We start from the raw sequence: 25,817 nt of genomic DNA on the forward strand, positions 1-25,817 counted from the left end.
TTTTTCCTTTCTATTCGTTTTTTCTTTTCTCATTTTACTTTCCTCCTATATAATCCTCAATCACGAACAAATTAGTTAATTTGGGACTCAAGGCTTTTTTTTGGCTTTATTTCTCTTTTTTGCTTTTGTTTTTATTTTTTTTTCTTGTTTGTTTATTTTTGTGGCATTTTGGGTCCTCCCAACCCAAGGTCTCCATTGTATTTAGTCTTCGCTCCACTTAATACAACAGATTTTTACTTATTATTTTTATTTTTTCTTCTTTATTATTCTTTTTTGGTCCTTTTTTCTGGTTCCCTCTTATCCTTCTCATTATATCTCTTAGTTGACCATCACTTACAAGCAAATCATCTTATGCTTGTCTAAGATTTTCTTCCTTTTTTTTTTTTTTTTGCATTTAGTAGGTCCCTACTCCCTTTTTTTGCCCCTTGAACTCTTCACCCCAAATCAGGCCCTCCATTATAGGCACGATATTTCCCTGAGTAGGGGAGAGGAGGGAAAGAGAAGAGAGAAAAAAAGGGGGAAATAATAAATTATTACTGGTTTTTTTTGTGGGGTGTTTTACCTTTTTTTTTTTTTTTTTTGCTTTTTACTCTTTATTAATTCTAATTAGTGCTATCAATAAGACCACCCTCAGATGCCGATAAGAAAGAGGAAATCGAATATTATGGATACAAAAGAAAGAGAGGTAACACAAATAGATGTGGAAAAATCTATGGAGAAAAGACTTAACATATTGGAAGCCTTGGAGCTAAATGACAGAGAATTTAAAATAGAAATCTTAAAAATACTCAGAGATATACAAGAAAACACAGAAAGGCAATATAGGGAGATCAGAAAACAACTCAATGAACACAAAGAATATATTACCAAGGAAATTGAAACTATAAAAACAAATCAAACAGAAATGAAAAACTCAATTCACGAGCTGAAAAACGAGGGTAACAAGCTTAGCTAACAGAACAGCCCAGATTGAAGATAGGATTAGTGAAATAGAAGACAAACAACTTGAGGCACAACAGAGAGAAGAAGAAAGAGACTCAAAAATAATAAAAAACGAGAAAGCCCTACAGGAATTGTCTGACTCCATCAGAAAGAATAACATAAGAATAATAGGTATATTAGAGGGAGAAGAGAAAGAAAATGGAATGGAGAATATACTCAAACAAATAATAGACGAGAACTTCCCAAGCCTGTGGAAGGAACTAAAGCCTCAAATTCAAGAAGCAAACAGAACACCAAGTTTTCTTAACCCCAACAAACCCACTCCAAGGCACATCATAATAAAGATGACACAAACCAATGACAAAGAAAAAATTCTCAAGGCAGCCAGGGAAAAGAAGAGTACAACATATAAAGGAAGGCCTATTAGATTATCATCAGATTTCTCAGCAGAAACTCTACAAGCTAGAAGAGAGTGGACCCCAATATTTAAAGCCCTGAAAGAGAGGAACTTTCAGCCAAGAATACTATACCCATCAAAGCTATCCTTCAAGTATGAAGGAGATATAAAAACATTCACAAATACAGAAAAGATGAGAGAATTTATCAACAGAAAGCCCCCACTCCAGGAAATACTAAAGGGGGTTTTCCAACCAGATTCAAAGAACAAAAGAAAACAACACCACAAGTAACAGCTCCACCAAGAACACAATAAAACCAAACTTAAACTGTGGCAACAAAGGAAGAAAAGGGGGGAGAGGATGGAGATTAACAGTAGCAAAGGACGATGAAGTGCAGAAATACTTATAAGATAGGGTACTACAATGAATATGGTAGGTACCCTTTTCATTACTTAATGGTAACCACCCTTAAAAAAACCACCACAAAAACACTTGACTTAAAAAAGGTAGCAACAGAGGAAAGAAGTATGGAACACAAACAAACAAAAACAAATGATAGAAAAACAAAAGAGAAGAATCAAACTAGATACAAAACTAACAGAAAGCAATTTATAAAATGGCAGTAGGGAACCCACAAGTGTCAATAATTACACTAAATGTAAATGGATTAAACTTACCAATAAAAAGACACAGAGTAGCAGAATGGATTAAAAAAGAAAATCCAACTATATGCTGCCTACAAGAAACACATCTAAGCAACAAGGATAAAAACAAATTCAAAGTGAAAGGCTGGAAAACAATACTCCAAGCAAACAACACCCAAAAAAAAGCAGGTGTAGCAATACTCATATCTAATAATGCTGACTACAAGACAGAAAAAGTACTCAGAGACAAAAATGGTCATTTCATAATGATTAAGGGGAAGTTGAATCAAGAAGACATAACAATCCTTAATATATATGCACCAAACCAAGGAGCACCAAAATATATAAGACAGCTACTTATTGACCTTAAAACAAAAACTAACAAAAATACAATCATACTTGGAGACCTCAATACACTGCTGACGGCTCTAGATCGGTCATCCAAACAGAGAATCAATAAAGATATAGTGGCCTTAAACGAAATACTAGAACACCTGGATATGATAGACATCTACAGGACACTTCATCCCAAAGCGACAGAGTATACATTTTTCTCTAGTGTACATGGAACATTCTCAAGAATTGACCATATGTTGGGCCACAAAGACAATATCAGCAAATTTAGAAAAATTGAAATTGTACCAAGCATATTTTCTGATCATAAAGCCTTGAAACTAGAATTCAACTGCAAAAAAGAGGGGGAAAAACCCACAAAAATGTGGAAACTAAACAACATACTTCTAAAAAATGAATGGGTCAAAGAAGAAATAAGTGCAGAAATCAAAAGATATATACAGACAAATGAAAATGAAAATACGACATATCAGAATCTCTGGGATGCAGCAAAAGCAGTAATAAGAGGAAAGTTCATATCACTTCAGGCCTATATGAACAAACAAGAGAGAGCCCAAGTAAACCACTTAACTTCACACCTTAAGGAACTAGAAAAAAAAGAACAAAGACAACCCAAAACCAGCCGAAGAAAGGAGATAATAAAAATCAGAGCAGAAATAAATGAAATAGAGAACAGAAAAACTATAGAAAAAATCAATAAAACAAGGAGCTGGTTCTTTGAAAAGATCAACAAAATTGACAAACCCTTGGCAAGACTCACCAAGGAAAAAAGACACAGGACTCAAATAAATAAAATCCAAAATGAAAGAGGAGAGATCACCACAGACATCATAGATATACAAAGAATTATTGTAGAATACTATGAAAAATTATATGCCACCAAATACAACAATCTAGAAGAAATGGATAAATTCCTAGAACAATACAACCTTCCTAAACTGAGTCATGAAGAAGCAGAAAGCCTAAACAGACCAATCAGCAGGGAGGAAATAGAAAAAACTATTAAAAATCTCCCCAAAAATAAAAGTCCAGGCCCAGATGGTTATACTAGTGAATTCTATCAAACATTCAAAGAAGACTTGGTTCCTATTCTACTCAAAGTCTTCCAAAAAATTGAAGAAGAAGCAATATTTCCAAACACATTTTATGAGGCCAACATAACCCTCATACCAAAACCTGGCAAGGATGGCACAAAGAAAGAAAACTACAGACCAATATCTCTAATGAATACAGATGCTAAAATACTAAACAAAATACTGGCAAACCGAATACAACAACATATTAAAAAAATAATACATCATGATCAAATGGGATTCATCCCAGAATCTCAAGGATGGTTCAACATACGCAAAACGGTCAACGTAATACACCATATCAACAAAACAAAGAACAAAAACCACATGATCTTATCAATAGATGCAGAAAAGGCTTTTGATAAAATACAACACAATTTTATGTTTAAGACTCTCAACAAAATGGGTATAGAAGGAAAATATCTCAACATGATAAAGGCCATATATGATAAACCATCAGCCAACATCATATTAAACGGCATAAAACTGAGGACTTTCTACCTTAAATCAGGAACAAGACAGGGTTGTCCACTCTCTCCACTCTTATTCAACGTGGTGCTAGAAGTTCTGGCCAGAGCAATCAGACAAGACAAAGAAATAAAAGGCATCCATATCGGAAAAGAAGAAGTAAAGCTATCACTTTTTGCTGATGATATGATCCTATACATCGAAAACCCGAAGGACTCCACAAAAAGATTATTAGAAACAATAAACCAATACAGTAAGGTCGCAGGATACAAAATTAACATACAAAAGTCCATAGCCTTTCTATATGCCAACAATGAAATATTAGAAAACGAACTCAAAAAAATAATCCCCTTCACGATTGCAACAAAAAAAATAAAATACCTAGGAATAAACATAACAAAGAACGTAAAGGACCTATATAATGAAAATTACAAAGCATTGTTAAGGGAAATTGAAAAAGATACAATGAGATGGAAAAATATTCCTTGTTCTTGGATAGGAAGAATAAATATAATCAAAATGGCCATATTACCCAAAGCAATATACAAATTTAATGCAATTCCCATCAAAATCCCTATGAGATTTTTTAAAGAAATGGAACAAAAAATCATCAGATTTATATGGAACTATAAAAAACCCCGAATAGCCAAAACAATCCTAAGGAAAAAGAATGAAGCTGGGGGCATTACAATACCTGACTTTAAACTATATTATAGGGCCACGATAATCAAAACAGCATGGTATTGGCAAAAAAATAGACACTCAGACCAATGGAACAGAATAGAAAGCCCAGAAATAAAACCACATATATATGGTCAAATAATCTTTGATAAAGGGGCCAACAACACACAATGGAGAAAAGAAAGCCTCTTCAACAAATGGTGTTGGGAAAACTGGAAAGCCACATGCAAAAGAATGAAACTCGACTACAGCCTGTCCCCGTGTACTAAAATTAATTCAAAATGGATCAAAGACCTAAATATAAGACCTGAAACAATAAAGTACATAGAAGAAGACATAGGTACTAAAATCATGGACCTGGGTTTTAAAGAACATTTTATGAACTTGACTCCAATGGCAAGAGAAGTGAAGGCAAAGATAAATGAATGGGACTACATCAGAATTAAAAGGTTTTGCTCAGCAAGAGAAACTGATATCAAAATAAACAGACAGCCAACTATATGGGAACTGATATTTTCAAACGACAGCTCAGATAAGGGCCTAATATCCAAAATTTACAAAGAACTCATAAAACTCAACAACAAACAAACAAACAAACAATCCAATAAAAAAATGGGAAGAGGATATGAACAGACACTTCTCCCAGGAAGAGATACAAATGGCCAACAGATATATGAAAAGATGCTCAGCTTCATTAGTTATTAGAGTAATGCAAATCAAAACTACAATGAGATACCACCTCACTCCTGTTAGATTAGCTATTATCAACAAGACGGGTAATAGCAAATGTTGGAGAGGCTGTGGAGAAAAAGGAACCCTCATTCACTGTTGGTGGGACTGTAAAGTAGTACAACCATTATGGAGGAAAGTATGGTGGTTCCTCAAAAAACTGCAAATAGAACTACCTTATGACCCAGCAATCCCTCTACTGGGTATATACCCCAAAACCTCAGAAACATTGATACGTGAAGACACATGTAGCCCCATGTTCATTGCAGCACTGTTCACAGTGGCCAAGACATGGAAACAACCAAAAAGCCCTTCAATAGAAGACTGGATAAAGAAGATGTGGCACATATACACTATGGAATACTACTCAGCCATAAGAAATGATGACATCAGATCATTTACAGCAAAATGGTGGGATCTTGATAACATTATAAGGAGTGAAATAAGTAAATCAGAAAAAAACAAGAACTACATGATTCCATACATTGGTGGGACATAAAAATGAGACTAAGAGACATGGACAAGAGTGTGGTGGTTACCAAGGGTGGGGGGGGGGGGAGGGAGGACATGGGAGGGAGGGAGGGAGAGAGTTAGGGGGAGGGGGAGGGGCACAGAGAACTAGATAGAGGGTGACGGAGGATAATCTGACTTTGGGCGAGGGGTTTGCAACATAATTTGATGACAAAATAACCTAGACATGTTTTCTTTGAATATATGTACCCTGATTTATTAATGTCATCCCATTACCATTAATAAAAATTTATTAAAAAAAAATAGTTTTTAAAATTTAAGTGAAAGGAAATACCTAATTGAAGTGAGATATACGAGTTCTTCCAAATATACACTTAGAAATTCAAATGCATATAAATGGGGATGCTGTGGGTCATCTGTTGTATGTATAAAATGTCCTCTTAAACCAAAAAAGGTGGGCGGGTGTGGGACTTGGTGCTTCATAGACAAAGGCTAACTTTGCTTTTTAATTTTATTTTTATAAATGTTAGTTGTCCACTGCCCTTCCCTGAGGCCTCCAGAAAACGGTTACTTTATCCAAAACACTTGCCACAACCACTTCAATGCAGCCTGTGGGGTCCGATGTCACCCTGGATTTGACCTTGTGGGAAGCAGCATTCTCTTGTGTCAGCCCAGTGGTTTGTGGTCCAGTTCAGAGACCTCCTGCAAAGGTATGCAGACTACCAGTTCACATTGTTTATTGATCGTCTTGCTTGAGTTCCTTGCCTTAAACTCTAACGGACCAGTAAGTTCTTTGTTTCTTTTGATTTCATAGGCCACAGACCACAGAAAGAGAAAAAAAAAAATCACAGGAAGTTCAAAGTCAGACTTCTAAGTTCAAGCGAACACATCGTGATGAACTCTGCCCTTTATGTTTGTTTTCTGAACAAGTAAAGGGAGGGCCTGCCTGGGAAGGAAATGGACAGGTTACCCCAAACCTCAGATTTTAAGTGGCCAAGACTGGGTGCCAGGGGGAGTGTGATGATGAGAGTGGGGGCTTAGATACCCTCGATCACTGCGACTGAGGGAACCACGCCAGTGTCCTGCAGTAGGAGCAGTTAGCTAACTTACCCATCCTTCTCCAACCTTCACTTTGGAATAGCAGCATGCTAGAGAAAGTGGGGATTTGCTACACTGAAATCTCGAAGGGCGTAGTCAGGCCCATAGAAAAGGGGACAGTACCTCAGGCAGAACCTAAAGATACCGCACTGCATACAGGGAAACCACAAACCGAACGGTACCTCAGCTCACCTCCACTCTTGCCAACTCCTTGTGACCAGCTGTCCTACTTCCTACAGCTGCTGCACAGGCAGCTTCCTAAGGCTTCACAAGTAGGGTTGGAAGAGAAAGCTATTGAAGCAAAGATAGGAGGGGAGCAACTTGAGAATGTGAACGACTTGAGAATCCCCGCCCGTGAACTTTCGAATACAGTATTCGCCCCCTCCCAGGGACACTCAATTAAATAGTAATTTTAGATAAACAACAAATAACTTTTTAGTATAAATCCCAGACCAAATTTGAGACCTAATTATACTAAAAATTATATGTTGATTTTTTTGTGAAATTCAAATTTAACTGAATATCCTAATTTGTTTGTGGGTTTATTTGTCGTTTTTTTCTGAACCTGGCAACCTACCCCACCACATGCCCTTGGCATCCTTAGGCAATGCACTCGCTCCCAACCCCGCATTGCCCAGCTCTCTGGATTAGGGTAAGGAGTTCTGTTTCCCAGTCTGCTCTTGGCTCCAGCACCCACAAGGGAAGCCCCCATTCACCACTGCAAGGTCATGTGAGCCCAGGGAGCCTCCACTGTTTATATTTACCAGCTAACAATACTGAATCCATCTATAAATATGAATTTGCTTAAATCACATCCCAGTCCAGATTCTTATTTAAATCTACAAAAAAAAAAAAAAGGAAAAGTGAAGAGAATCTGCAAATTGAACAAAGGAGATCTAAAAGAAAGGGGAAAACTGGAATCACTGAGATTCAAGGGCAATGACATGACTAAAACGAGACCAGGCTTCTAAGAAATGGAAGAAATCTGAGAGCAGAGCTATTTCTTAGGGGGAAAAAAAGATTGCTGATGCAATGAATAGGCATAGTTAAGAGTCAGATTAATAAATTAGGAAGTCAACCCAGGTAATTCTCAAAATAGAGCAGTATTTCAGAGTTCATACCTCCTAACTGAACGATGTACAAAGTTGTCCTGAATGACAATCCTTCCTTATTCAGACTTCTCCTCTAGCTCATCTTCAATGGATTTAAATACTTGAGGTGTTGTCCTATGAAACCTATACCATATTTTATTAATTCTAAAACACTTCCCTACCCACATTTGAATATCTCTAAAACTCAGATGCACCTTAACATTAGTGACATTAAATTTGTGTAGCTATTACTATTTCTTTATTAGTGGTGCATAAAATTATGGTGTGTCTTATAATTGGGACATCTGGAGTTACATGAAAAGCTGCAATCGGAAGAAACCCCTTCTGTTTCAGGTTGAGTAATATAGAGAGAGTAATAGTTTATAGATCTAGTTTAAATCTAATTATAAGGACAGAGAATACTTTTTGTATGTTTTGTATTGCAAACCTTTCTACAATTGAGGCCAAAGTGAAAGACCAATGTAAAATGTAAAGCCTTTTGTAAATTTAATGTTCCATCATTAATGTTTTATAGTGTTAGATACTAACTATTGGGCTTGATTCTTATTCCTCCTGTGTACTCTGCAGAAGGACTTGCACATTTTTGCAACTATACCTGAATTATGCATTTCTTTACACACTCGTAAGGATTCCTTTGTGGCTTCTTAATAATAATTAGCTATGCCACAACATCACAGTACTTTAACTTTTGTGATAGTATATTTTCTGAGAAAAAGGTTCAAACAATGAGACTCCTACACTTAACATCAGATTTATTTTATTTTTAGTACAGATACTATCACAATTTTGAGATTGACAGAAAGTATATATTTGGGGAAAGTCTAATTAATCAAAAATGAGAACCAGAGCAGGTTCTTACATTGTCTACTCCATAGGAAACTGTTCTCCAAAAGACTAAATTGCTGTCTTCTAAAAAGATAAAATAAATATTTAAGGCTTGCTTTAACATGGATGTAAGTCAAAAAACATTTATGGCCGAGTTTTTCAGCTTGTTGAAATGAAAAGATTATAAATTGAAACTAATAAATAATCATGTTCCCATAAAATATGACAATAAAGGGTCGTTCTCGGTTGAAAAGGAGTGCGAAATATTTATGAGTAAATATGGATTATTTCATCCTTTGTTTTCCCTGAGGAGCGCTAAAAATTTATTAAGTCCAGCGTCAGAGGAGCAATATAATTTGCATGTGTATGAAACACCAACTCTAATTTACTGTCAGTACTCTTGAGAGATGTTATAAATCCATTTTGTCTCTTGTTGGAAAACCACAGTGATTTAAGTAATATATTGATTCTAAGAGAGGTTGTTTAATATGGTTTTTCAGATTTTGTACAACTTGATTATAGGAATTTATCTTATTTATCTTTTAATCCCACCTGGCACCTGGTGGAATGTGCTATGCATGATGGACACACTCAATGAAAGTCAAAATGTGGAAGACAGGATATTGCTACACATTTAATAAAGATTCTACTTATATGATGGACACAGTCGATAAAGATCAAGTGTGGCAGGCAAAGGATTTCTACTCTGTTGTCATTGATAGTTGACTGGTTTAAACCACTGCAGTGATTGAAAAACTAGGATATAAGGCTTAACCTTTAATCTAAGCATTCATAACCTTTAAGGAGTGATCAATCCTAAACATGTTTAATGCACTCAGAATTCATGCTCTGCTGACTAATATAATTGAAAGTGTTGCTTCACAATAGATTATGTTAAACAATGGCATTGGTTGAACATGCACTAAGTATTATGCCCCTACTTCCTTTCCTATTATTTTAAAACTAAGGTTTTATCATAAGTAAATATATGCTTGATATTTAAAAAATTGGAAAATGCAGAAAAGTAGAAGAAAAATACATCTTACCCACAAAGTCCCAATAAAATTCTTGAGTCCACTTGATTTTGTTCAAAAATGTTTAGCACTTGCCATGTTGTCTTCTGGCCTTTAGTGCTACAATACTGCTATTTGAGAGCAAATGAAACTTTGTTCTGTGTAGGGGTTGTTCTTGTTTTTGGTACAATGCCTGATGTTGCAGGATTATATCTGTGGACTATTAAAATAATTAGATGTGCCCAACCTTTGGCGTATTTAACAGAAATTCACTCTCCTTTTCTCTCCATATCCCTGTTTATGACAGGGAGTCACATGCCATCTGACTGAAAGGATGCATTCCCATGGATCTCTGCTGCCCCCTCCTCTCCCTCTTTCTTCTCCTTTCCTCTCCAACTACTTTAACTTCCCCTGTTTCATCTACCTTTACCCTAACTTCCTCTTTCTTTCTCTTTCTTTTTCCCTCTCCTTGTTCTCCCCCTTTTCTTTCTCCTTTTCTCTTATCTTTCCTTCCCCTGATTGAAAATTCTGATTGGAGCAGGTCTAAGCTAGAAGTAGAGGAACAGAAATGTAGAAAGAGTATAAACTCTTTAGAGGTGATTTTATCTAAAAAAAAAAGAACACACAATATATTGGAGCCCCCATTAAAGGTACAAACATTGATGAAGTTGAAGCTCTTGGGACTGAAGTGGAAAGACAGAAAGCTGTTGTCAGAGATACAGATACTTGGATTGGTGATGGTGAAGTCTAGTGAATAAGGCAAGAAAGAGGAAGAATGTGGTTATTGGAAATGAGGATATTAAGAATATGACACCAAGAGACTAGAATGATCATCTATATAGATAATGAAATCACCAACTTGTGTGTGTGTGTGTGTGTATGTGTGTGTGTGTGTGTGTGTGTGAGAGAGAGAGAGAGAGAGAGAGAGAGAGAGAGAGAGATTGAGAATGGATGAGAATAAGAAATCTTTAAAGAATGAGAAGTAGCTCAGAGGTCAGCAGACAATTGGGGGAAAAAAAAGATGTCAGTTATATAATATGATATTGGGGTAGAATACCTCATGTTCATATTTCAGGAAAAAGAAAGAGGAGGATCAGGAAGGAAAAAAATTTTTTCTCAATTGAGGCAGCCCCTATTAAAAAGCTTTTCTAGAAGTCCCACCCAACTTCAGTTTATATCTCATTGGCTGTCATTCCTTGCAGTGGAGGTAGAGGTTTTTTGCTTATAGCTACATATATTATTATGCTGAATTAGACCAGGAAGATGGTTTTGGGGTGGGTAAATAGCATTTTTTGCTACAGCAACAAAAAACAAACAAAACAATGTTAAAGCACAAGTCAAGATCAGCATCCTGAGTTAGGTTTTACAGTAAGTGTCTGGGAATAAAGGAGTGAAAAAGCTAAAAGGGCAGGCTCTGTGGTCAGAGAGTGAAATACTAGAATGTAGGATTGCAGAGGTTGGCCAGCTTTGCAGGGGCTGGGATCATTAAAAGGCCCAGGACCTGCCCATGAGATCTGAGAATCAAGTCACTCATGAACCTGAAATCTTTGTCCCCTTCCTTTTGTTGGAATGTAGTCTGGAAAATCACAACAAAGGCAAAGCTGAGGGCTGCAGATGCCTCCTGTGTCCAGCATCCCAAGTATAGGCATCATCATCCATTTAGGGCTGGATTCCTTAGAGACAGTTTAAGTTCCCCACCGATGGGTAGACAGCTGAACACAGTGATACTGCTTGGGCAATGCGTTTGGTAAAACACAGGCTTTTAATTGTCTAGCACCAACTCAAAAAATAATGGAATGTTATTTACTGTTTGCCGCTTTAAGAAAAGGACCTTTTCTTGCTTGCAAGGTGTCGGCATTATTAAACTTATTATTTTTGTCCTTATCCAGTAAAATGTGATCTAATAGTTTTCATTTTATATAGTAAGAACATGCCCCCGTCTCCGCCAACCCAAACATGGCCGCCTCAGCTGTTCCACGGGGGACATGTCCTACAAGACAACGTGTTTGATTACTTGTGATGAAGGGTACAGACTAGAAGGAAGTGTCAAACTTACCTGTCAAGGAAACGGCCAGTGGGATAGTTTAGAACCCCGGTGTGTGGGTAAGTTCCTAGAAGGCATTTGCTGATTCATTTCTCTTGTTCTCTGATATCCCCTGTTTTCTGTGAAGACCTAGAACTAAAAATTGACTCATAATGACTATAAATATACAATTATATATGCAGATGCACAGAGATATAGACATATAAATAAATGTTTTCTATTCCCCTCCACTGGTAAAAAGACTTCTACACCAGAATCTAATTTTCCAAGTCACTGAAGTTTACACTTTGAATGATAATGCTTTAAATTTTTTAAAATTATTTATTTTTACTTTTTAATTGAATTTATTAGAGTGACATTGGTTAATAAAATTATATAGGTTTTGGGTGAACAGTTCTGTAATACATCATCTGTATATTGTATTGTACATTCACCCGGAGATGAGTAGATTAAAAAGCTGTGGTACATTTACACAATAAAATACTGATTGGCCATTTAAAAAAATAAAAAGGAAATCTCACCCTTTGTGACAGCATGGATGGATCTGGAGAGCATTATTCTAAGTAAAATAAGCCAGTCAGACAAAGACAAGTACCATATGATCTCACTCACATGTGGAATCTAATGAACAAAATAAACTAACAAAATAGAAACAGACTCCTAGATAGAGAACAGATTAACAGCTGTCAGAGGAGCAGGAGGTTATGAAGCTGGGTAAAAAAGTTGAAGGGGTTAAGGAAAAAATGGGGCTAATTTTGATGGATTAAAAAAGGAAAGCAAAGGTTATATAATTCCATCACTTTGTTAAACACAATTTACTTTGACCTTGTTGATCAAAGGATAGAATTATGAACCAATGGATCTCAAGATAGACCACAAAATTCTATTTCATCTTATATTCTTCCTTTTCCTTCACTAAGAGTTGTAGCATCTCACTACTGCAGTTGGGTCGAGAATGAATAAATTCAATAGCTTTTGCAGTGTTCTGTTTCTTATACAGTACAGATACAAATAACAATGATAATAATGGTGATGAGGAGATGATAACTACTATCTATGTAGTGAAACCTTGCTAGGTGTCAGATACAGTATACCTAGGAGCACTAGCAGGTATGCAATGAAATATCCAACTTCCAAAAAAGGGAGAACAGCTATGTACGAAATACATTGAGATGTGCCAGGACCTCAGGTGGGAGAACGAGATACTGTATCTATGCCAGTTCTTGCCAAATTGACTTGCAGCTTTATTCTAGTATCACCTAGTATTAGATCCATGGGTGATCATAAGGGAGAATATCACCAGGAGAGATATTGGGCTTACAAGGGGATTCACATCAGCCCAACAGTTGACCCTCACTGCGCAGGCTCAGAAAAACTGATATTATCGTACTGAAAAGAGATTAATCTCTCTTATACAGAAGAATAAAATTTACTCTTAAACAAGGATTCGGTGCATTAACAGTGACATACCTACACTTATGAGTACAGTAAGACATTATTAGCCTGACTGACAAGCCTTGTCGGTATTTTCAATGGGTGAAGAGAATGTGTAGCATTTGCAATGTCTGACCACGCAAATAACATTCTCCCATTTCCCTGCAACAGAGCACCAGTGCTCCGCCTTTCCGAAGCCCAGAGGTGTCGTCCTATCCCCGCCCAACTGTGGTAGGCAGCCAGCTAAACCTGGGACAACTTGCCAGCTAAGTTGCCACCCCGGCTTCATTTTATCTGGAGTCAGAGAAGAAGTGCGATGTACCACCTCTGGAAAATGGAGTGCCAAAGTTCAAACAGCTGTTTGTAAAGGTAGGTCTTCCACATTGGTCAGATTAGAAACCACGTTCCTATATCATGACGTATGGTTCATGTGGCACTGTCCTTCTTTGCAACTTTTGCGGCAAACCCATGATAAAATGGTGGATGTTACCCCAGTAACAGGATTTCTGTTTCAAATGGTGGAGTTACAAAATCCAATTACAACATGCCAGGCAATGACAGAAGACATACGCAAATAAGGATCATATTGGAGCTGGAAATCAGCTAAGTTTTTCATCAGGAGATGAAACTCTTTGAGGAATCTCTCTTTTACAATTCTAAATGCCAGAGAAAATGGAGCAATGTCCAAAGAATACAGAGGGAAAGTGCATGTAAACTTTAAATTCCAGATCCAGCCAAGCATTTATTCTAATGTGAATGAAAAGTCACATACTTCTTCAAATTCTCAGAGTCAATATGGTAATGCATCTTTTTTTTTCTCTTTCTACTACTTCTTTGTTCAGGAAAATTGTTAAGTATAAGCCTCTTGGAGAAAATGAAACTATAAGTTAAATAAAATTGTAAAGAAACAAAACATGAATTAAATAAATTCACATACATGTATTCTGCTGCAAGTTACAGAAGACCTAATTTTTATTATTATTATTATTTTTTTTTTTTTCTGGAGCTGGAAATGGGGAGGCAGTCAAGACAGACTCCTGCATGTGCCTGACCGGGATCCACCCGACACACCCACCAGGGGGCGATGCTCTGCCCCTCTGGAGCGTCGCTCTGTTGCGACCAGAGCCATTCTAGCGCCTGAGGCAGAGGCCATGGAGCCATCCCCAGTGCCTGGGCCATCTTTGCTCCAATGGAGCCTTGACTGCAGGAGAGGAAGAGAGAGACAGAGAGGAAGGAGAGGGGGAGGGGTGGAGAAGCAATAGGCGCCTCTCCTGGGTGCCCTGGCCGGGAATCGAACCTGGGACTCCTGCACGCCAGGCCGACACTCTACCACTGAGCCAACCGGCCAGGGCCCAGAAGACCTAATTTAACGTAACTTCAAATGGGGGGATTTATTATAAGAATTTAGCTCTGCAATAACTAATATGGATATGTGTAATGATACTACTTCTAATTCAGTGTTTCTACTGCAGGTTTCACACTGCAAAAAAGATCATTGGCTTTAATTTGTTTGTTTTAACAGTGCCTGTTAGCACTACTAACTCATTTACTTGACAGCCCTTGTTTTAAAGTATAGTTCCTTCCTGCCAGTCAACATTCATATTTTTTCTGTTTATTTCTTTATTTCATTCAAAAAAATATTTATCAACACCTTATTATATGCCAAATCTTCTATAGCACAATGGGACAAGAAATAACTTAGCATTCAAAGAACTTACATTCTTCTAGAGAGACCATTCAATTTCAAAATGGCGTGTTGTGTTTCACAGTTAGGAAGGAGGTTGCGGTCAGCAGGAACCAGTTCAGGGAGGTCTTAGGAAGCCGTGCTAAGATCATTTATCCTGACAGCATTGTGCATTCCAAATCAATCAGGAATTGCAATGGAAAAGATGAGCCACAAAGTATTAATATATTTTTATCTCATTCTTAAATGATGTAGAATTACTTATCAAGATATTAATTGATTTGTGCATTTACTGAGTCAGATGTGGAGGCTCCTCAAATCAGCTGTCCCAAGGACATCGAGACGAAGACTCAGGAACAGCAAGACTCTGCCAATGTCACCTGGCAAATCCCCACAGCTCAAGACAACTCTGGGGGAAAGGTAAGGTTTATGCAAATGTATGCATCCTTTTTAAAGTGGATTCTAAATACTCTATAAAAATGTGTGATATTGAAGATTTACTAATACTCTAATGATAGCATTCTCTCTGTATACACTCTACTGATCCATGCTAGTGACTCATTTGATAGAATGATCAGCTTTGTTGTTTGTTTGTTTGTTTTTGACAGATAGAGAGAGAGACAGAGTGAGGGACAGATAGGGACAGACAGACAGGAACGGAGAGAGATGAGAAGCATCAGTTTTTCGTTGTGGCATTTTAGTTGTTCATTGATTGCTTTCTCATATGTGCCTTGACCGTGGGGCTACAGCAGACTGAGTAACTCCTTGCTCAAGTCAGTGACCTTGGGTCCAAGCTGGTGAGCTTTGCTCAAACCAGATGAGCCCGCACTCAAGCTGGCGACTTTGGGGTCTTGAACCTGGCTCCTTTGCATCCCAGTCTGATGCTCTATCCACTGTGACACTGCCTGGTCAGGCAGTGTTGCATTTTTATTTAGGAATTTTAAAATACAATGGAAAAGACAAATGAATTTGGCTACCAAAGTATTTTTTAAAATTCCTAAATTAAAAACAAGTAGCAAACTGGAGGAAAATGCTTTAAAGTTTTCAGAAGTTAGAATGTTTATTATACATTAATACAGATTTATTTTTATCATATCATAATTTTCAAATGGTCTAAGAAGGTAAACATATAATACAAAAAGGAAAGAATATATCTCTACCATACAAACATGTGAGAATTTTATCTTTGTGTAAGACATTAAGAAACTTCAAATTAGAACAATGACCTGGTGACATATTTTTGACTTACCAAAAAGCATGATATTTAATACAGGTCAGGGAACTTTGGGTGGGAACTTTGACACTGACACTATCAAATATTTACAATGGAAATACAAATTAGTGATGTGCTTTGGGAAAGAAATTTTGTATTATCTACATTAAAATGTTAATGATTTTGAGGTTATAATTATGTTCATGGAAACTTATTATATGGACATAGTAAAACTATGCTTAAATTCTTTATGCAAAACTGTTCACCTCAGTGAACAGTAACATTTGGGACAAATTTAAATGTCTTTTAATGGATTTTTCTTAAATTATCACGTATTCATTTTACAGAACATTATGGCTACAATTAGGCGTCATCTTAAATTCTTAAGACTAGATGATAGCATAAAGTGCTTTAAGAAATTATGTTTAAAGAACAAGGAACAACACTTCAGATTATGCCAATGCTACAAACTAGGCCAATAGAAAAGTCTGGAAAGAAATACACCGGAACACTGTGCCGGAATTTTCCCCTTTTTGCTATATGTGAAATATTGTGTCATTTTTAACTTTCCTAATAATTGATCAATCAGCCCTGGCCGGTTGGCTCAGCGGTAGAGCATCGGCCTGGCGTGCGGGGGACCCGGGTTCAATTCCCGGCCAGGGCACATAGGAGAAGCATCCATTTGCTTCTCCACCCCCCCCCCTTCCTCTCTGTCTCTCTCTTCCCCTCCTGCAGCCAAGGCTCCATTGGAGCAAAGATGACCCGGGCACTGGGGATGGCTCCTTGGCCTCTGCCCCAGGCGCTAGAGTGGCTCTGGTCGCAACAGAGCGATGTCCCGGAGGGGCAGAGCATTGCCCCCTGGTGGGCAGAGCGTCGCCCCTGGTGGGCATGCTGGGTGGATCCCAGTCGGGCGCATGCGGAAGTCTGTCTGACTGTCTCTCCCCATTTCCAGCTTCAGAAAAATACCAAAAAAAAAAAAAAAAAATGATCAATCAAAAACGAATAAATGTATTATTGATATTAACTTTGACTTTCAAAACATTTATCTCCAAAACAGGTGTCAGTCCACATGCATCCTGTTTTCACCCCACCCTACCTCTTCCCAATTGGAGATGTTGCTATCACATACACAGCAACTGACCTAGCCGGCAACCAAGCCAGCTGCACTTTCCATATCAAGGTCATTGGTAAGTCTTCAGATTACTTGGGCTGATTTGTGAAAATTATCCAGCTTTTCAAGGACCTTGCTTTTTGTCTTCAACAACTTTCTTTCCACTGATTCTTCCTACTGATAACTGAAACCTCTTCAAGCCGTCCCTTTGAAACCTACCCGCTCTCTTATAACTGTCGTTATTTCCCTCTGACTTCCTTCCCTGTGAGCCTTTCGAGATGTCCCCAAGGGTTGTCATCTCTTTCCGCTTCACTGACATTTATTCTCAAAGTCCGTCACGTCTGGTGTCTGTCTCCTGCACTCATGTAAACCGTCTTCATCTGGGTCACCAGTAAGTTCTAGAGTTTCTCCTACTGTATACACTTTTTAGTCCTCCTTTTGCATAATGTTTCCTTAGATTTCACCTTATTAACCAGACTCTCCTCATCAAAACCGTCTCCTTCCCAGCTTCTCTGACACTAGTCTTTCTGTTTCCCCCCGGGTTTTCCCCCTTAACCCTTCTTTATTGCTTTCGTAGGCCTTTCTTCCCCGGAACAACTCTCACATATGGATCACACCTAGGATTCCAGGCTTGGTTCTCTCCTCTTTCTCTTTAGAGTTTTCCTGATGAAAAAGGAAAAAAAAACAAAAACATTTCAAATGTGTAAAAGCAATAATTACATTAAAAATCACCTCCCAGACACCTTCTTTGTTGTTTTCTGACATCCTAAAAGCTCTACTGCATCCGATCAGAGCTTTGCAGCCTGGCTGACCCATGCTCCTCACTCCGACCCCTCCTTCAGTGTGGGCTGCAGTGCTCAACAACACCAACTCCTAGTTCTTTAACATCTATGAGACTTTCACCCCCTTGCCACTGTAGCCCCTGACTCCCATGTCCACATCACATCCCGAATTTATCAACCTTAGAGCTCTAAGACTCCAGAGTCCCTGCTTTGGACATAACCTCCTGGCCTTTCAGCAATATCAAGTCCTCACACCTTGCATATTCTACAACATAACTCAGATCTCTGCCCGTTGTTCCTTACATTTAGCCTATCTTGACCCTTCAGATAATAGGAAGATTCTGGCCGTGGTCCCAATACAAGGACTAGATTGGCCATTTCTTTCCATATGCTTATTTGGGAAGGTTCTTAGCACTTTCAGATATATCAGCTCAAGTACTGCTGAGAACTCACAAATTAAATGCCCACCACACCCATATTACCTTTCCTACCACTGTGCTCACGGTGGTTTTAGTACCCTGGTACTGCTTCTGCCATAGGCAGAGGGCAGTATGCAAGATCACCTTTTTCTTTTGACATTGAGATCCGGGACAAAACATACCTCATCAGGAAGGGGACCCCTGGGTCATCCTGGTGTCTACTAAGGTCAGGGTTCTCTGCCAGCACAAGGAGACATCAATTCTCTCTTGCAAACCCCCTCGTCATTTTTAAATGTCAGTTACAAATGTCTTTCTTTGATTTCCTGTTCCTTAGACGTAGAACCGCCTAGCATAGACAGGTGCCGATCCCCTCCTCCAATCCAGGCATCGGAGAAGCAGCACGCCGCCACCTGGGATGAGCCTCAGTTCTCAGACAACTCCGGTGAGACTGTAGGCCTTGGGTTCTCAGTGTGGCAACACTGAACTATATTTTATTTTTAAAAAGCTTTTAAAAAGCACAAAAGAGAAATGTGGAGTGAATTATCTAAGTGGATTGAATATATGAGGTAATAGGTTTTAATGCTAGGATAATTACAGGAGTGGGCAAAAATAGATCTATAGTTGTTCACATGCAGGTTATGATTATTACAAAAGCTATAGTTACTCAAAAGGATGGCACAGTGCAACTGTAAACCTACTTTTGTCCTACTTTTGCCCATCCCTGAATGTATGATTTAACACTTTTAATCTTGCCTACCCAGGGGGTTTCCCTTCATTCATTATTCAATGGACATTTAGTAACCTGTGCTAAGTGTTGTACTTGAAGGTATTCTAATACATTCATTGAGTCTCTAAGCTTACTTTGTCCTGAAGGCATAAACTATGCATTTTGTTGGTGTCTCCATTGAACTTCTATGTATTTCTAGTAATTTCTTAAATATTAGCCAAAAAAAAAATTATAAAAAGTTCATAGGAAAGCAGAAAAATGAGTAAATACAACTGAAACTCTCTATAAGATTTCAGTAAAACCCAGTAAACAACAATAAAAATGCAAATTAAATAAATTTATTATTTAAATTTTCCATATTCAGATAGACTGACCTTTTTGAGGAAAATCACTTAAGTAGCAAGAAGGCCTTCATTGAATGGGGTTTTTGAATCTGCTGTTTCTTTGTTATAATATCAATATTATATTTTTATTTTTCTGCTAGTAGCCAAATCAACATAAATTAGATACCCAGCTGGTTTGTATAAATAGAAAATGAAAATTTAAATCCAAAAAGGTGACTAGTAAAGTGACTACAGATCAATAACCTTAAACTTGGGTTCCTTCTTTCCTTTCTAGGGGCTGTATTGGTTATCACCAGAAGTCACATACCAGGAGACCTTTTTCCCCAGGGGGAGACTATAGTGCGGTACACAGCCACTGACCCCTCAGGCAATAGCAGAACGTGTGACATTCACATTGTCATAAAAGGTATTCTGGTCCTAAGTCTCCGAAAATCTGGTTACATTTAACATAGATAACTGCTATTGTGAAACAAAGCAGGTTGTGAATAGTAGATTTTTAAAGTTAAAATACTGACAAGTTTTATTTAGGTTTCCAATTATTATTACACTTTACTTCTTGATAAATAAATATATTTTCTTCCAAGGTAGTCTTTACTTAACATTTTATGAACATTTTCTCTCAAGTTACAAAGTATTGTCATGATCTTGTTTTGAGTGCTTGAGGAAACAGATTCTGAAAATGTATTTGCTATACAATGTCTAGTTTGCATGTTTACTAAGGAATGCCAAGAAGATCAACCCCAAATCGGAACTACTTCTAGCTTTTCGTAAAATATGCCCGACCTTTAATTACACGTACATACAGCTTTTCAACTCTCCACCGAGGAAACAAAAAGCAAACATTGCTACAGTCCCACACTAAACATTTAGAATGAAAGTTATTCAAGGAATATGGTGGACAGGAGGTATCCTTTGCACAATTCAGCTTAGACTCCTGGAATTTAATTTATTTTTCTTACACCACTGTATATGAATAATGCATTTTTTAATACAGAGTCTCCCTGTGAACTTCCATTTACACCAGTAAATGGGGATTTTATATGTACTCAAGACAGTGCTGGAGTTAACTGCACATTAAGTTGCTTGGAGGGCTATGATTTCACAGAAGGGTCTACAGAGAAGTATTACTGTGCTTATGAAGATGGTATCTGGAAGCCACCATATTCCACCGAATGGCCAGACTGTGCTAGTACGTGTTAATTTTTTTTCTAGACTCTTTTAGTATGTGTGTTTGCCTGTGTATGTATATTTCTATTTAATGAGAAAGATTGCCTTAATTATAGGGATTAGGTTTGTTATTGACTTGTAGATGGACTTAAAGTATTCTCTTATACACTACAGGAGAGATAACATTTAAAATAAGATCCCATATATGTGATGGAATGAGGGAGATCAGTCATTCATTCTTTAGATCTGGTTGAGATTTAGAACTATTGTATAATCTTAAATCTGTATCGTTATAAAAATAACCCACTACCTTTGTCTAGTGTAAATAACATTATCTGGAATGAATATTTGATCCAGTAATATAGACGGAGTTTAAACGCCAATGTCCTGGATAAAGCCCAATTACTTGAGCTATTATTTTTCCAGCGTTGGGAAGTAAGTAGAAGCAATGGACCTTGCCTCTGTCATAGAATATCAGATGGTACAATTTTAATGGTCATGCTTATCTCAGAATATTTTGAGACACCTTGCTGAGTCTAATTTCTCCAAGGACAGATTTGTTTCTGTGATATTACTTTTAAGAAATCTAATTTCACATAACATTCAGAAATTTTTAAACATCTATTGATTGAAAATATAAACATATATGTCATAAATTTAATAAATATGAAATATATCTTTGATCCAGTCATGATTTTTCCCAGGAATATAAGGAAAACACTTTTTATTTATCTTTTTTCCTTAAATGGTTAGAAGGTAAAGAATAATTTATCAAAGCAAATTCATCACCTGGTACCCGAATATAGTGCTTGTTTGGCTTATATTTGGTTTATCATGATTAATTTCTTTGTTTTTGTTGTTGTTGTTGTTGCTTTTTGTATTTTTTCAAAGTGAGAAGTGGGTGGGGAGAGGCAGGCAGACAGACTTCTGCATACACCTGAACAGGATCCACCCGGCATGCCCACCAGGGGGTGATGCTCTGCCCCTCTGGGTGTTGCTCTGCTGCATTTGGAGCCATTTTAGCGCCTGAGGTGGAGTCCATGGAGCCATCCTCAGTGCCCGGGCTAACTTTGCTCCAATGGAGCCTTGGCTGCCAGAGGGGAAGAGAGAGATAGACGGAAGTAGAGAAATAAGGGTGGAGAAGCAGATGGGCGCTTCTCCTGTGTGCCCTGGTCGGGAATCAAACCTGGGACTTCCACACACCATGCTGACGCTCTACCGCTGAGCGAACCAGCCAGGACTGGTTTATTATGATTAATTAATGAGTAAAATCTTCCCTTAATTGTCATCTCTCATTCTTATAACAATTCCACAATTCATGAAAGAGTTAAAATACTAAGTAATACTGTAAAATACTAAGTTATAGTCATTCCATGGGAAGGAAGTTAAATCTCTGTTTTGAAAACAGTAACCAACTGAAGCTGTTCTTTTCCAACATTTTTCAGTAAAACGTTTTGCAAATCATGGGTTCAAGTCCTTTGAGATGCTGTACAAAGCAACTCGTTGTGATGACACAGACCTATTGAAAAAGTTCTCTGAAGCGTTTGAGACGACCCTGGGGAAAATGGTATGTCAGTAGTGCTTCTTCATTGTTTGTCGTATTTTAAAGGATGTCACTGAGCTTTTCAGAGCCTCCCTGGGTCACCAGCAACAGGAATTTCTTGTCATAATGATTTCCCTCTTCTGTGTGATACAAGCTTGTTCCTAATATTTAAAGTTATTCAAGGGTTTTAGACTGATTGGGGTGAATATGTAAATTTGTATTTAAAAGGTTTGAATTTTTTAAAAGACTCTGAGTCAGGAAGTCAGAGAAGCTTAGGGTCCATGTGGTTTGAAAATGCCTGCTTTATTATTTGAAGTATGACAGAAATGCCATTGTAGACTGTATTTCTATTATGATGAGATAATTGAATATTTAAGGGTGTTTTTTTTTTAACACATTTTTGTTGAGGACTCTTTCACTGATTACCGAAAAGCAAAGCAATGTATTTATCTGTGTGGGCATCTTGAAGGGCTGAAACACGTTCTCTTCATGTCTCATCCTAACAGAGTGGGGAGCTTAGATTTTGGATCGATTCTGAAAGTGGATTTAGTAGTCATGGTCAAATTGATGTAGACTGTGAGAGGACAGGAGTCAACAAGGCAGAGGGTACAGAAACACCAGTTCAGGAGTGGGCACACGTGGTGGGGGGAGTGCGAGGAGTAGGGTCTTTCCTGACTTCTATTTTATCAATGAAAAGAGATGTAGAATGATCAGCCTAGAGTAAGGCTGGGAAGGAGTTGTTGGAGGTTTGAGAAAAGAAAAGATGGTATAAAATAATGTTCTAGGACAGTAGTAGTCAACCTGGTCCCTACTGCCCACTAGTGAGCACTACAGCTTTCATGGTGGGCAGTAGCGGAGCAACCAAAGTATAAATAAAAAGATAGATTTAACTATAGTAAGTTGTTTTATAAAGATTTATTCTGCCAAACTTAGCAAAAATCCGACATAAAGTACTCAGTAAGTAATTATTATTATATGCTTTAACTTGCTGTAACTCTGGTTTATAAATTTTATAAAGTAAAGTTATTTCCCTACTTTATAAATCATCATTACTGTGGAACCGGTGGGCGGTTAGAAAATTTTACTACTAACAGAGATAAAAAGTGGGTGGTAGGGATAAAAAGGTTGACTACCCCTGTTCTAGGAGAACATAAATGAATACTTAAAAAATAAAGCAGGATTGGCAGCAAGCAGGGTCGTGTTTTTCTCAAGTTATTGTTGACAACGTGGGTACATGTGTGGAGAGAGCAGAGCTAGTAAATAACATTTAACTCAATCTAGGGTTCTCTAGGCAAAGAGATTGAGTAGGGTGCATGCAGGGAGTAATTCATGGGGATCGTGGGATCTAAGAATCTAGGATGGGTGACTGAGGAAGTGAAGATATCGGCGGCTGAGGGCTGGTGAAGAGGTGGTAGGGTCAGTGGGTTATAAAGCCTAATGAGGTCAAAGAATTGTGGGATTCCTGGGAGGAGAGAGGGTGCAGCTACAGGTCTGATGAGGTCTGAGGGTATGACTGCAAGAGTGAGTGAAGTAAGCCTGAAGGACGAAGAGAAAGTGAGCAGTCAAGGGGATGGAAGGATAGTCTGGTGGATATAGAAATCATGATGAACTATATAGATTAACAGGGACAATTACTAAATGTTCTTGGAGTAGGGGTAGGACGGCAGTGACCAGTGAGGAGGACACTTTCTCCACCTCCATGACCCCCACTTACAAAAACTGAAAGTCAGGTTGTATTGAGAACGAAGAGGAAGGGAACCTAAAACAAGAAGGTACGAAAAAATAATAGGTTTAGCGATTATTGCCTGTGAGCTTCAGAGGGTATAGAAGAAGGTTTGAAGACATGGAGAAGGGTGAGAGATAGGGTCAGAGATCTAAAGGGATCTAAAGCGACATGTGGGCTAAAAGTTCAGAGATAAGAGCTATCTCAAGAGTCCTGGAGTTTTTGTGGTTGAAGTGACGTAATCAGAGAGAAGAGGCATGAGAGTAATCCTGGTGGTTCACAGGGAGTTAGAGGAGAGAGGAAAGGGTGTGGAGGAGGGTCAGGAGCCTTTTCAAGAACAGGCAGCGCTCCAAGCCCCCCTGCCCCCTAGTGACAGAGATGGGAAGTCCACGGCACACTGTGATGTGAACTGCTTTTTGTCCTATTCACTTTTTATTTACAGGTGCCGACATTTTGTAGTGATGCTGACGACATTGACTGCAGACTGGAGGACATGACCAAAAAATATTGCCTTGAATATAATTATGACTACGAAAATGGCTTTGCAATTGGTAACTAAATTATTTAGTCTTGGCAGTTTGTGAGGCTGATCTGCAAAATAAAATAATTGCAGAAGAGTAGAGCAAACTTGCAAAATTAAATTTTGTATTAGTTTATTCAAGTTCTTTATGGGTGAATGCATAATTTGATACTATACTTAGTGATCTTCATGGATATATTAAATTTTAAGTATCAAGTGAATTATTCCAAACTATTAGCCAAAACTCTAAAAGGTGATAAGAACTAAGACAACCAAGTCACATTCAACATTGATAATGCTGCCTCAGAAGAGAATAGTAACAGTTACAAAGTTCTAACAGCATTTTTCCTGTGGAATTCAATTTAAGTTGCAATTAAAGCTTTAATTACAAATAGTTACACATGTAAAATTTTCAGATTCCTCACCCAGAATATGTTAAGATCCAATTTATTCAAGTCTAATATAACTTCTAATGGAATTTTGATGTTTTCTTCATGTAGACTCTGAACAGTTTGTTCCTGTTTATTTTCTATTGAGAGATAACTGACACATAACTTATTAATGTCATTCCAAAGTATGGTATGTGACTTTTTTTTTTTTTTTTTTTTTGCTGGTATGTATGGCTGTTTTGCTTACTGCCTTAATTTTTCTAGGTGATTTCAGTTGTATCTCTTGATTAGCAAAATCATTGTCTTTTTCAGTAATTATTCTTCTTATTTTTATTTCATTTTATAAAACTGTCCAGAACTTCCAGAGTAATGTTTTTACAAAGTAGTGATAACAAAATAGTGGTGGTTAATGTAAGCACATGGATTCTATGATCAACTACTTGGGCCCAAATCCTGGCTTTAATACCTATTGGCTGTGTGGTCCTAAGCAATGTATCAAACTGTTCTGAGCCTCAGTTTCCTCACCTATAAAATGAGGATATAAGAGTACTGAACTCGTAGGGCTGTTGTAAGGATTGAATGAGTAGGTTAAAGTGAAGTGCTTAGGAAGTTATTTGAGACAGTAGTAATTCACACACAGCAGACATCCTTTTTGTTATAGATGAGAATCATATTTGTAATATTTTGGTGACTTGGCATTAAGCGTGATGTTGACTGTTGCTTACACGTTTTACATTTTAAAAATATTTTTGTGCATACATGTCTATTATAAAATATTTTAAATGCTAAAAAACAAAGAATGAAATCAAAATAATCCACAGTCCCAGAAATAACTCTGTTAATACATTAATATCTATAACTGTATATGTGTGTATGCCCATACTATGTTGTCAAAACAAATTTTCAGTT

At 37.6% G+C, this 25,817-nt stretch overlaps 1 protein-coding gene across 1 annotated transcript in view; it reads left to right on the forward strand.

Moving 5' to 3' along the window:
* Positions 1 to 25,817, forward strand: part of SVEP1 (sushi, von Willebrand factor type A, EGF and pentraxin domain containing 1) — a 181,410-nt gene that overhangs the window by 66,212 nt on the left and 89,381 nt on the right. Inside the window, exons 5-14 of the mRNA XM_066256551.1 lie at positions 6,291 to 6,470; positions 11,732 to 11,911; positions 13,458 to 13,655; positions 15,272 to 15,390; positions 17,241 to 17,370; positions 18,830 to 18,937; positions 19,841 to 19,972; positions 20,561 to 20,755; positions 22,179 to 22,300; positions 24,442 to 24,550. Of these exons, the coding sequence (XP_066112648.1) occupies positions 6,291 to 6,470; positions 11,732 to 11,911; positions 13,458 to 13,655; positions 15,272 to 15,390; positions 17,241 to 17,370; positions 18,830 to 18,937; positions 19,841 to 19,972; positions 20,561 to 20,755; positions 22,179 to 22,300; positions 24,442 to 24,550 (1,473 nt within the window). The remainder of the gene's footprint in view (positions 1 to 6,290; positions 6,471 to 11,731; positions 11,912 to 13,457; positions 13,656 to 15,271; positions 15,391 to 17,240; positions 17,371 to 18,829; positions 18,938 to 19,840; positions 19,973 to 20,560; positions 20,756 to 22,178; positions 22,301 to 24,441; positions 24,551 to 25,817) is intronic.

Source organism: Saccopteryx bilineata, chromosome 2, assembly GCF_036850765.1.
Source record: "Saccopteryx bilineata isolate mSacBil1 chromosome 2, mSacBil1_pri_phased_curated, whole genome shotgun sequence".
NCBI classification, from domain to species: domain Eukaryota; kingdom Metazoa; phylum Chordata; class Mammalia; order Chiroptera; family Emballonuridae; genus Saccopteryx; species Saccopteryx bilineata.